The 13,231-nt window shown below is 34.3% G+C and overlaps 1 protein-coding gene across 1 annotated transcript; it reads left to right on the forward strand.

The window, feature by feature from the left end:
- The first annotated feature begins 5,489 nt into the window (after window positions 1-5,489).
- On the forward strand, window positions 5,490-13,160 carry LOC116773068 (polyribonucleotide nucleotidyltransferase 1, mitochondrial). Its single transcript, XM_061528383.1, has 14 exons — window positions 5,490-5,802; window positions 5,968-6,173; window positions 6,561-6,771; window positions 6,906-7,072; window positions 7,592-7,748; window positions 8,763-8,976; window positions 9,174-9,301; window positions 9,462-9,658; window positions 9,877-10,031; window positions 10,728-10,915; window positions 11,214-11,337; window positions 11,763-11,903; window positions 12,137-12,229; window positions 12,788-13,160. Exons 1-14 carry the CDS (start codon window positions 5,687-5,689, stop codon window positions 12,938-12,940), a joined length of 2,250 nt encoding a protein of 749 aa, XP_061384367.1. The 5' UTR covers window positions 5,490-5,686; the 3' UTR covers window positions 12,941-13,160.
- The last annotated feature ends 71 nt before the right edge of the window (window positions 13,161-13,231 follow it).

Below are 13,231 nucleotides of genomic sequence, written 5' to 3' on the forward strand. Positions count from 1 at the left end.
TTGTTTTAAATGTGGCCTTCATTCATGCAAAGACATGCACAGTTTATTCTGCCAGTGTCGTGTAGAATGGAGGAGACACGGTGAGGGATTAACTTGTAAATTTGATAAAGTTCGACAGCTGCGACCGGAGTCACAATGAGGTAATTGTATTGGATACAAACGTAGGAGATATGTAAATTCTTTTGTTTTACTTAAACTTAAATTGTTACTTACCATGTCCAAAAATTACACAGTTTAAGGTCATTTAATCTTAAAAACTTTGGAAATACTCATTACAAAGTTTATTACTATTAGTTCAGAAATATAAAGTACTCATAATATTTAACTTTTATCTTTTCCTACAATAATATAAATTTACAACTAAATTAAAAGATATATGGAAAGTAATTAAGTGCAAGCAAATTACCTACTAATTAGCAGTCAGTGAAAGACTTAGATAAACTTTTCAAAAATAATGACGTTCCTAAATTAAATATTCTGCCTCATAATATTTACTTAGGTTTACACTTCAATTTTAATTCAAATACCAGCCCCGCCATAAAAAATAATATATACAAAAAATGCTCATACCATTTCGGTTCGTATTTTATTTCTTTTAAAGAGAATGTTAGGCAAACACTAAAGTGCTCTTCGTCGTCCAAACATTCATTCTTGTCGAAGAACATTAAATAAAATATTCTTAACGTCGCCAAAAAGGTATTACTAATACAGTATTAGGAATAAACATAATACTTATATAATAGTATGATCTTACAAACCTTGATGCTTATTTAAATATAGACGTAACTTAAAAAACTCACTTTATCACCTGACAACTATTAATACCAACAATGCCATGATAATTTTACTTAATCTATTATGACTGGCTGGTGTAGCGGAGAGGAAAAGGGAGTCTGCTTCCTCCTTCCTTCCTCCTGATCTGTTCTGCCGGGGGAAACTGGATAGGCCGGGTTGACGGAGACGGAAGTCTACCCGCCGTTCCCTAACCTAGTTGGTAGAGTTCAGGCGAGAGGGCGTTTGGGGTCACCCTTTCTCCCCACATAGACTTATATCGTAATAGTATTCTCTAGTACTCGGAGCGCCCTTAATTGAGGTTTGGGAAATTCCGCTAGACCGTCACGGTCGAATGCGCAAACGACCACCTGGTGATCTACAAAAGAGATCAGGGTTACTGTTTTGGTTTAGTGGGTAGTTCCGGGCCTATTGTGGGGAGTACAACAGACTACCCACAATCAGTTTGGGTCGAAGAAAAATAATAAATCGCTTCCCAAACGAAAAAAAAATACTGTCTGATGTACATAGTATCATAATAATAAACCTATTACTTTTCCCGTGAACAATAAATAAATGTCAACATTCAAATTAGAAAGCAACCATAAACAAATACAGCCATAGACTCACATCCATTCATCTATAAAAGTAATATGTGTCTCCTCCATTCTACACGACAGTGGCAGAATATACTGTGCACGTCTTTGCACGCATGAAGGCCTATAAAAAAAATTAATATATAATGACATTTGCCATTGATAATTTTAAATCTTTTCGATTACACATTATAGTTTTGTATATAATATAACCAAGCGAGTAAAACATATTTTTATTTAATATGTTCTACTCATGTAAATCTTAAATCCATTATTCATACATCCATAAATCCATCGGTCCTTACATATTTTCGATTTTATATTATTATTGAAACTAGTAGGATTTATATTTATACAGTGCATGGAATATTGATGACATTTTTTATAGCCCCATGATATATTTAAACAGAATTGAGTATACGAATTTTTAACTTAATCTTCTATTGACTATAATTATAGTCTTCAGTAGTTACGGCCTTACTACGCAAAACTACTGGGTAGATCATAATTAAATGTTCTAATTTTAAATTTTTAAATTATTCATTCTAAGACACCTGGCTCTTGTCTAAAGCATATTACGGGTACCTTTATTTAAATACAGTTGTAAAAAACAAAGACTTTTTAAAGTACTGTGTAATCAGTGACGTATTTTTTCTCTTATACAGTTACTAATAACTACAGTTAATATATCAAACAATGGTAATAAAATTAATTCGTATAATGGCAACATCTAGTATATTTGAAAAAAAAATGTCAACGACGGTTTTAACACTTTTCATATCTTATTAAATGGTAATTGCTTGCGACGTTCGTCATCAAAAGTAGATTTTTCTAGAGTTCCACACCTCTATAAAATTAAATTTAAGCCATATACCCCGATCAATAATACTTTAAGAAGAGTAAGCAATCAACCTTCCGAGTAAACGTAAAAAATTTATACGGCAATTGATGGCGCAAAAAACATAATATATTTCGAGCCTCGAGAGAATTAAAATTTATGTGGTACTTCTTGGTGACCTAGAACTATGAGATTTAGCAAGTAATACTGCTATACTACAACCAAAGGTAAAAACTTTAAAATAAAAAGAACAATTTCTGTACTCATAAAAAAAATGTATACTGAAAATAGCATTTGTTAATATTTTTTAATATCAATAGACCCACAGAATGATCTTAGCGTATATGTCGCTTCCTATAATCTGTGGAGTTTATTAGATCCAAAATTAATGTAATCTCATACCTATTTAGGTACACGCACCGACTGAAACACAATATCTCTTTGAAATATCTTCCTGAACACTTATACCTACCCTTTTGTTTCTATTATTAAATCTAAGTACTTTTGCAAGCACTTATTTATATAAAACAAAAATTTTACGAGATCTCAACAATTATTCTGTAACTGTATTGATGTATTCATCACTTCGTTTCTTTAATGTATGTGAAGTCACAATCGCATCTAAGTTCACTCAGCCCCTTAGAGTAAAGGAATGATTGAAACAAATCTAAAGAATTACTTAGTTAAATCCGTATGTGATTTGAATATTTTTTAAAGAACCTTCATATGATTGTCTTTCCTATCTGCAACTCCTTTTGTATATTGTAATAGAATAAATTGAGGCTCTATAACTTTTTTTAAATTAAAATAAACTTATATATTAAAAAAAAAACAATTGTTTATTTCTGTATCCTCTTAATCTAAGTCCAATGTAATATTTTAATTAATGTATTTAATGTATATACTATATACATATATTGCTAACAATAAGTTAAATCTCGGAATACTTTTATATTTTTAAACTTAAGCGTTATTTACATTTATTTATTACTAGCTGTTGCGTCACCGCCCGTGTGTTGTCGCTTGTCGCATAACCATATATATATCAAACTTTAAATTGACCATAACATCTTTTTCCCGTGACCGATTTTGACGAAACAAAGTTTTGAAAATGCTCCTAATTACATGTTATCCAACTGTGAAAACTGCGTTCAAATCCGTTGAAGTTATATTTTGAAGTTATAACGTACCAGACAGACAGACAAAAAGTCCAAAAATTGTTTTTTTGGTTTCTATAACTCTTCTTTAATTTCCTCCTATCAGTTTTTTGGAAAAATATTTAATGTACAGACATTCGATTTTTACTGTCTTATTATATGTATGTATGTATGTATTGATTATATCCTTAAACGGCTCACGGAAACAATATAAAATCCCAGAGGATATTTGTGTTTCGGCGTCCAGACCAGACATATTTCTGTATTACTGTTCTGTAGTATTTTTCTGTAGCTTACCAACTAACTCATTATGAATAGGTTCGAAAAAAAGTATTTACGCGGTAGAAGTGGAAGTGAGAGGTATAACGGCTTAATCTCTCTAGAACCTATTTAAAGACTTGGGCCTATCCAAAACTAACACCGATTCATTCCTAGAACGTACTTTGAAGGCAGCTCTAGTAGGTTCTTTTCAAATTTGGTTAGGTAGAGAGAGGAGCTTGGACGGTGGAGCTGAGCGTTTAAAGCGCGTTAGATAGGGGCCCCTTAAACCTACATCTGGGTCACAAGTCCCAGGCACTTTTGAAGCTCCTCTCCCTGCAACGCAATGGACCCAGCACTCGCATGGTGAATCCATTAAATGCTGACAAGTTTTCGTCGTCTCATTATTAATAGGGAATTCTTATAATAGCATATTATCTGTATATTAATTATAATAGTGCAAATTAATATTAATAATATTTCTCTGTAGTAATTTAAATGTCTAAGTCCTTTACAATTGATTTATAATTAGAACCATAACATATTCTACATGATGTCCAATCCTGTTTTATATATCCTAAACTCTGAGGGAAAACTAGCGCCTTATATGATTTGTAACTTACTATTGCCTGGATGTTTTAAAATAATGTTATAAATAGGATGTAAGTACTTGACTGGGGATTCTTTTACAAGTTGTGGAGCAGTATATGTTGAAATTGAAGTACTGTGTCAACTTATTTCTGCCACCCCTTATGTATTAGTGATGAGGTTAAAAAAAGGTAGGTTTTTTTTATGAAAATGTGTAATTGTGAAATGCATTAAATTTTAAAAACTACATTAATGTATAACTTCTACGACAGATTCTGGTTTCTCCGACCACACTCTGTGATCTTTATTCTCATCAGCCGGATAACTCTTTCTCATACCACAGATGTCACATGTCCATACTATATATTTTGATTTATTTTTCCTTTTTATTTTAATCTTCGCCGTCTCACCATCTATGAGAATACACCGGCACTTCTTACATATCTGCCGCTTCATGTCCGGATGTCTAAAGCACAAAAATAATTGTATTAATATCAGTTCTCTTCAAATGAAAAATCAATATTCACATCCCAAATTGATGTATTACATTTTAAGAACCATTTTCTTCGCCACATTAATTACAAGATTTCCGTAATATGCAGACAATACTGGATATTTTGGCGCTATTTGTTTGCTTATCTGAGAAGAAAAATAAAGAGGTTGAAAAAATTATTTTGTATTAAATTTTATTATAAATAAACAATCCTACTTGATATAAAAAGTTCATCCTTTGAAAGGAATCGTTTCCATGTACTTTCCTCATGACTTAAAATTAAAATCTATTTATGTCAGATCTATCGTTTAATATTTTTATTCCATATTAATGTTATAATCACTTTCAATCAATATAGGTAAATAAGGTAAATATTATTGTAATGTCAATTTCATTTTTGACATAGATAATAAAAATGTTAGAATACAGATAATAATTATATATGAAGCTTGATGGATTATGAATTTCTCTCCATTCATACGTTTAGTTGAAGTAATTTAAAAAAATCTATTTAAATATACAGTATATCAAGATATATATATTTCCTGAATATCTATATTAAGCTATGTAATTTAAATAAATAGTGCACTTACTATTAGACGCTTAATATGCACTTTTATAAAATTCAAAACTCACAAAAACTTTCGAACTGTTTATTATAGCTTATGGAGTAACAGCTTCTTCGCCTTCTTCTGTGTCACAACTTTGTTCTTCATCGGTTTGAATGTATATTCTGACCATAATTTTACTCTATATTCCGAATTTTAGCAACAAAATGGCATTGACATTTATTCTGACATACAATTTCAAATCTTATTCAAAAACCAAATTCCCATTTTGTGAATTAGAAATGTTTTATCAACTTGTAACGGTGAAGCCCAATCCATAAATTTGTAAACAATAAACCGCTTTATGTAAAAAAATAGTAAAGTTAGATTTTCTTAATTATTTTGTTTTTTTCCTATTCTCTTCAATATACAATACAATGTTAAGAAAGAATCGCATATTTTTATCGAAAATGAGATGTAGGAGTCGATATTATTATAGACTTCTATCTTCTCAAGCTCCTATTGGTGAAGTTGATATACCTTTTTCTAACGGGTAAGTTTTAAAAATGCAGGTAACTTTAGGTTATATTGTTATGCCTACACTTTAAACCAAAAACGAAATGAATGAATTATTAAATAAATAAATATTTTAAAAGCATCGGAACATCAAATGCTTAATTAGTATGTAGAAATTATTATAAACAACTATTGTTATCAGGATTTCATTAAAGTTATCTACTGGTAAATACGCAAGATTTGCGGATGGTGCTTGTGTAGCAACAATAGGGAACACGAGTGTACTATCAACAGTTGTTTCTAAAGCGAAACAAAGCGCTTCCAATTTTCTACCTTTAGTTGTAGACTACAGACAAAAAGCTGCTGCCGCCGGAAGAATACCAACCAACTTTTTAAGAAAAGAATTGGGTAAGCACTATTATAACTAACAAAATGTCACATTATGTGACAAAATAATATTCATTTGGTAAATTGTAATTATAAAAATGCCATAGAGTTTTTTTTTTGTTAATTTCGTTCTTGTCAGATAGGCCAAAAAAGAAACCCATACAGCCGTAAAATACCATAGAGGTGCATTATATAATATCACAGATATAGATATTTTGATATAAACAAGGTTATATATATTTTTATATAACTTCATTTAAAGGCTGAAACTCATTTAAATTTAGATTTTCACCTTCATTTTCACATCTTCTTAAATCTACAAAATTGCTAGCTATTATTACTATAGGCATGAAGTATTCCAAATATAAACATATGAATGCCATCTACACATTAAACATATCATTACAGGACCAACGGAAAGAGAAATCCTTACATCACGTCTAATCGACAGATCACTACGACCATTGTTTCCATCGAATTATAATTTCGACACGCAAATAGTATGTAATATGTTAGCAGTGGACGGGACGAACCCTCCGGAGACGGTCGCCATTAATGCTGCTAGCGCTGCACTTGCTTTATCCGACGTTCCTTGGAACGGACCTGTAGGGGCTGTCAGGTTTGTCAACATATAAAACTCCATATAAGAAATTTAGTAGCTTAGGTAATAAAAATATGGGAATATTAATTAATATTTATAATTTAGATATTTTCATTCAGAATTATTTAAAAAAATGGATTTATTTCATATAGATTGGGCCTAATTGACAATGAGCTGATTATAAATCCAACGAGAAGAGATCTTGAGAGGTCAATACTTAACCTGGTTGTGGCGGCCACTGCTGGTAATTTGGTGGTCATGATGGAGGGGAGCGCCAAGGTCATTCTCCAACAAGACCTCTTAAAGGCTATCAAACTAGGTATGAATGTAAGTGTTTGAATTTATTCTACATTTGAATTTTTCTTCAAAGAGGTCTTATATTTAACAAATCTTACAAATGACCTAACAAACTACAACATTGATCTTCTAAAAATTAAAAAAAAAAATTAATCATTCTGCCTTCAAAACACATTTCAGTCTAATTTGATAATTTGGAAATAATAATGATAATTCCAAGACAGTGATATAGGTTCGACCATAAAATATTTCAATAAACGGCTGAATATTTCAAACATATGTGTATAACAGGAAGCTAACCTAAGACATAGTTTATTCTATCATAAATTAAATTCCAAAAATAAAACTCAAGTATTGCAACAAAGCTCTTTTCCCATTAAATTATAAGATCACATCACATCACATCAGGTCGGTTGATTTATTTGATCGCCTCAAGGGAAATTCTGTGTTTAGCTGTAATAACTAGATAATCTAACATCTTGGGTGTACATTAATATAAAAAATCTTCTATGTTACAAAGAATTAATTTTTTTATTCCTAGGTGCTAAGGAAGCTCAGAATGTTGTACGTGGTATAGAAAAATTACAGAAAAGTCACGGGAAAATGAAAAGGGAATATGAAATGCCAGCCGTCCTCGACCCGAGTGTTGTGGACTCCATCAAGACATTGTCTTCTATGAAGATCAGAGAAATACTCAGGTGAGAGGCTTATGTTTATGAATTGACCAGTATAAATTGATCTGTGTAAATATAACAGAGGTTTCTTCCTCTGGGGTCAACACTCGTAATAGTAAATTCTTCAAAAAATTGCAATGAAAGTGGCTTCAAAAAAAATTTGCGATTCTTCTTGCGATTCTTACTGTATAATTTTAATAAACAATGATTTTTATATGCATTTAGTGATGTTAGTAACATATCTAAAATGCGGGCACAGTCGCGGGTATGGGCTAGTCATAAAAAATTAATACATTCCACAAGATGTTTAGCCAATTATATGATATATACAAAATATTTAAATTATAATCAATTAAATAGGGATAAAAATATATTTTACAAGATAAAATATCTTAACCTTTGAAGTCAATATCTCGTTGCCTACAAACACCTAAAAATGATACCAATCACAAAAGATATCATAACATTAACCGACCTCTGAGAAAGGAGGTTCTGTATTTAACGAATATGTATGTATGTATGTTCCCATTAGCTAAGTACCACTTCAAATATCTCTGATAAATAAGATACCTACTTAATAACTATTTGAAACTTCATTTATTATAATTTAATTATATTTGTAACATCTCTGACTTGAAATACTTCTCACACTTACTGCTCAATACAATTAAATATAGATAATCATCAGTTTCCTCTAAAATATATATATTAAGGAATCTCGTTAGTATTTTAAAGAGAAAATAACAATATGACATTTGACAATGAGATTTTAATTAAAATGAACAATAATAAAAAATAAGTTAAGGAATAAAATAGTGAACTGCAAACACCAGTACAGATAAACTACTTACAGAGTAATATCCTTTAAATAGCACTGGAACTAGCTGCTAACACAATATTAACGCTTGAAATCCTTGGGCCAGGTCACCTCGACGACCGACAGCCGAAAAGTGATTGGGCGTCTCTTTCGCACACTGCTTATATATTGATTTTTTTTCAGAAGTACCTCACCATACTTATAATATTTTTCTGCCACAGTGATTACAGTCATGACAAGACCAGTCGCGACCTGGCCATATCGGATCTGCGGCAGACGGTCCTCAACCAGCTGAGAGACACGGACGTCGACGTGACCCTACTACAGGACGGCTTTAACAACCACCTCAAGGAAATCTTCAGGGATATGATATTCGAGAACGACGTGAGATGCGACGGTAGGGGACTGGACGAGCTCAGGAAGATATCCTGTGAGGTGGGTGCGATGATGTATGGGAAAATAAAATTATTAAATTTTATATAACAAGTACTTACTGGTGAAGTCTTCTCCTAGTTAGTACTTAATAATACATAGTATTCAAAATATATACAATCTTTATTATATAGTCAATAACTCTTTGTAAGAAAAAGTCAGAATTTGCTTGATAAAATTAATATATATATTATCTGTAGGTAGGTTTGTACGAGCCTCTCCACGGCAGTGCTCTGTTCCAACGAGGTCAGACCCAAGTCCTGTGCACCGTGGCCTTCGACTCGCCGGAGAGCGCGCTCAAAATGGACCCTCTCACTATGATCACAAGGTTCAATTTGTTCATTGGATTCATTCAAACTTAATATAAAGACAAAAACTAAGGCTTAGAACACACGTAGAATGAGTTCTTTAATACATTTGAGGTTCAAATATTTTAGCTAACTTTAGCTTGTAATCATAAAACATATGATTAATAATTTTTCCTCCAGCGGTGTAAAGGAGAAGAACTTCTTCCTCCACTACGAGTTCCCGTCCTACGCAACGGGCGAGGTTGGGCGCGGGAGCGGGGGCGGGGGCGGGCGGCGGGAGGCCGGACACGCTGCGCTCGCTGAGAGGGGGCTCCTGCCGGTCGTGCCACAACACCAGTGTACCGTGAGACTCACCGCTGAGGTGCTCGAGAGTAACGGTGAGCTCAATTAAATACAGAGTCACCTTAAAATCGGGTGTAGTACAAGTTTTTTTTTTCATGAAAGGCGTTACGAACAGAGGTAATTAATAAAGTACCCACATTAATTAAGACAAGATTCCAGATTATTTATCTTAAGATTTATTTATCCTAAACATCCCGTGTATGTCAACTCATACACACATATCATAGTATAATATGAACAAATCTCTGTCCAGGTTCAAGTTCCATGGCGTCCGTGTGCGGAGGTTCCCTGGCGCTCCTGGACGCGGGCCTGGCGCTCTCCGGGGCCGCCTCGGGCGTCGCCGTGGGCCTGGTCACACGATACAAGGACGGGAAGATAGAGGACTACAGGATACTCACAGATTTGTTAGTGAGTGATGTTCAGTGTGGAGCTCATGATATAAAGAGATCTAAGTCTTCGGCGACTGTTGAATCAAACTAATAGTTTCGGATTACTATACGTTATTTAATGTTTTCTCGTCTCGTCCGCCCGTGATCACGGTCGCTGCAAAGTAACCGGAACGTCGGGAGTATGTAGTTTTTAAAATAATAAAATACGCATAGTACATCCGAAGACATTAGTATCATTTTTTTTAGGGTAGTACTCATTTACCATAACTCACAATATGAACACAAGTAAGACTTATAAAATTTTTATATACAGAACCGGCCTTAAAATACACAACAATTATTAATAATGACTAATTTAAGATATAAACATTACATTATCTTTTCTGTCAACTGGCAGTCTTCTACTGTATTTGAGGATCACACCACAGGTATTCCTTTGGAAAATTTATATGAGACGAAAAAAAACTATGAACCAGCCAGAAGTGTTCACGATATCATTAGTTGTTCGTTTCAATTTGGTTGAGTAGAGGGAGGAGCTTGGACGGTGGAGGAGAGCGTTTAACAAGCCTTAGATAGAGCCCCTAAACCTACACCTGGGTCGCAAGTCCCAAGTAATTTAGAAGCTCCTCTCCCTGCAACGCTATGGACCCAGCATCCGCACGGCGAATCCGTTGAATGCTGAGAAGTTTCGTCTCTTATGTCTATACATCCTCAGGGTATAGAGGACTACATGGGTGACATGGACTTCAAGATAGCCGGCACCAAGAAGGGTGTGACGGCTCTCCAGGCGGATGTTAAGATCCCTGGCCTTCCGCTGAAGGTTGTCATGGAGGCGGTGCAGAGAGCCAGCGACGCTAAGGCCAAGATCATTGATATTATGAATGCTTGTATAGACAAGCCGAGGTGGGTGTGTGTGTCTTTGTGTGTGTGGGTCCGCGTGTGTGTGCGTCCCATTCTAGAATAAGTCAGTATTTTTGTAATTGTGTGTGTGTGAATGTTTAATGTCATAAAATAAAACGATCTGTTAGCACGGGGTCAAACAGCGAATGAGTTTTATTTGACATAAAAAGAACGTTACTTTTATACGTATAGTTGCCGTAGTAGCCACAAGAGGGCGGTAGTGTGTCTATAAAAATCAATACTGGAAACTATAATCAATTCAATATTAACTTAAATAATGTAAGAACTAACCACGTTCCAGAGACGGTCGCAAAGAGAACATGCCGGTCATAGAGGAGATGGAGGTGGAGGTACACAAGAGAGCGAAGCTGCTGGGAGTGGGCGGAGCCAACGTTAAGAGACTGTATCTAGAGACGGGGGTTCAGGTAGATAGGAATGTAGATAGATAGATAGTATAAGTAGATAGTAGATAGGAAGCTAGATAGGAATTTAAATTAAATGCATGGAAATCAACGAAAATGTAGTTGACTTTCGCTTAGAATGCAATTATTTGAGTGAAGAAGAATAAATATTTTCAGTACTAAGCGGAGTCATTATATACAGTAATGACTTTGTCCATCGAACCGTGTTCTTAGTGCATGTTTCTCTCTACCAGATCTTTGTTAGAAGATCTACAAAATTATCAAACTGACAATTCATATTACATAACATTGATTTGATGTCTCATATATATATGAGCTATACATATTATATTATATATATTATGTTACTATAACCGTAAGTTCCCACATTAAGATCACATATTCAATCAGTTTGTTGCTCGCATTAACTTCTTCTTTATATCCGTCAGATAACTCCGATCGACGAAACGCATTACCGAGTGTTCGCACCTTCCCCGGCCGCGCTGGAGGACGCTCGCTCCAGACTCGCCGCCATACTGAACGCCACCAGGACACCGGAAATGGAGTTTGGGGCGATATATACGGCCAAGGTACGGGCATATATAATATATATATAAGCCTGCCTTATATAGTAAGGGAGATATTATGGAAGTGTTCTGTTTTTTTATATCGAACATATTTTTTTCCAAGCACACCAATATCATTCGTATTAATTTTAAATATTAATTTATTTATTTCTATGATGCACCGACAATCTTCTGGATGGATGTGGACAGCTTATAGTATATTGTGTGCCGACATTATAAGCATGTTTTTTTTCCAGGTGGTTGAAGTGAAGGATATCGGGGTGTTGGTGACGCTGTACCCGGACATGTCCCCGGCGCTGGTCCACAACACCCAGCTAGACCACCGGAAGGTCAGATGATCATAACATATATACTGATCCATGCTGGGAGCTTCCACACAAAACATTCAATTACAGGATATGACGTTACATTCAAGTCTGTATATATAAGCTATGTTGCAGTATCTTATAAATTAACTTAAGTCAGTCTTTTCCAAAACGGCGATAACGCCCCCTTGGGGGCGCTGCAGGCATAGGGGGGCGGTAAGAGACCCAGAAAAAAATAGGGGGGGGGGTGATTTGTAATTTGATTTAGCTAGGCTAAGTTATACTGGTTTTTCAGTCGGAGAAATAAAGCGTAAAAAATTATTTATTCTCAAAGTGGACAGTAAACGAAATAAGCTAGGTAACCTCTGGCTTAACAGCTCATTCATCTTTGCATTGTCTAACCGGTAACGGTTTCATGTTTGAAGTTTTTATGTCGCCTCTATAACTTGGCCTGTATTTCAATATATCGTCTGCATCATAAGTAAGAATTAATTTAATTAAAATTATTTTATTAGTGTTTTTGATTCGTTTAAAACCAAGAACTGATCCTTTGACCGATATAACTATTGGTGAACATTACAGATAATGCACCCATCAGCGCTCGGCCTGACCGTGGGCTCGGAGATACAAGTCAAATACTTTGGTCGTGATCCCGTTTCCGGTCAAATGAGGCTCTCGAGGAAGGTTCTGACGTCACCTCCGCCGGGCATAGTCAGGAACCACGACAAGAGCTAGATTATATTAGATAAATCACTTGACTGTTTCCCTTTACTTTGTAAGAATTTGATGTATAATCTGTACCAACTGCTTTTTAAGGGTCATTATTTGATTGTTCGTTGTGAAGCCATTTCCTATGATACAAATGTAACGGAAAAGCTTCTCGGTAATGTCTATTGTAGATAGATTTTTTTTCAATTTATGTACATAAATCTGAATAAATGAAAAAGAGAATTAATTAATTTTTTATTGTCCTATGATGTGAGATCAAACAAATGCATGTGTGTACAATAATTTTATAAGTTTAAA

This window comes from Danaus plexippus (genome assembly GCF_018135715.1).
Source record: "Danaus plexippus chromosome 18 unlocalized genomic scaffold, MEX_DaPlex mxdp_20, whole genome shotgun sequence".
Taxonomy (NCBI): Eukaryota; Metazoa; Arthropoda; class Insecta; order Lepidoptera; family Nymphalidae; genus Danaus; species Danaus plexippus.

What these genes read in the sequence shown, in the direction of transcription:
- LOC116773068 (XM_061528383.1), top strand. Translation starts at nt 5,687, where the DNA reads ATGTTAAGAAAGAATCGCATATTTTTATCGAAAATGAGATGTAGGAGT. An exon ending in TGAGGTGCTCGAGAGTAACG is followed by an intron (nt 9,659 to 9,876) that starts GTGAGCTCAATT and finishes ATCTCTGTCCAG; the next exon opens with GTTCAAGTTCCATGGCGTCC. An exon ending in GCTTGTATAGACAAGCCGAG is followed by an intron (nt 10,916 to 11,213) that starts GTGGGTGTGTGT and finishes ACCACGTTCCAG; the next exon opens with AGACGGTCGCAAAGAGAACA.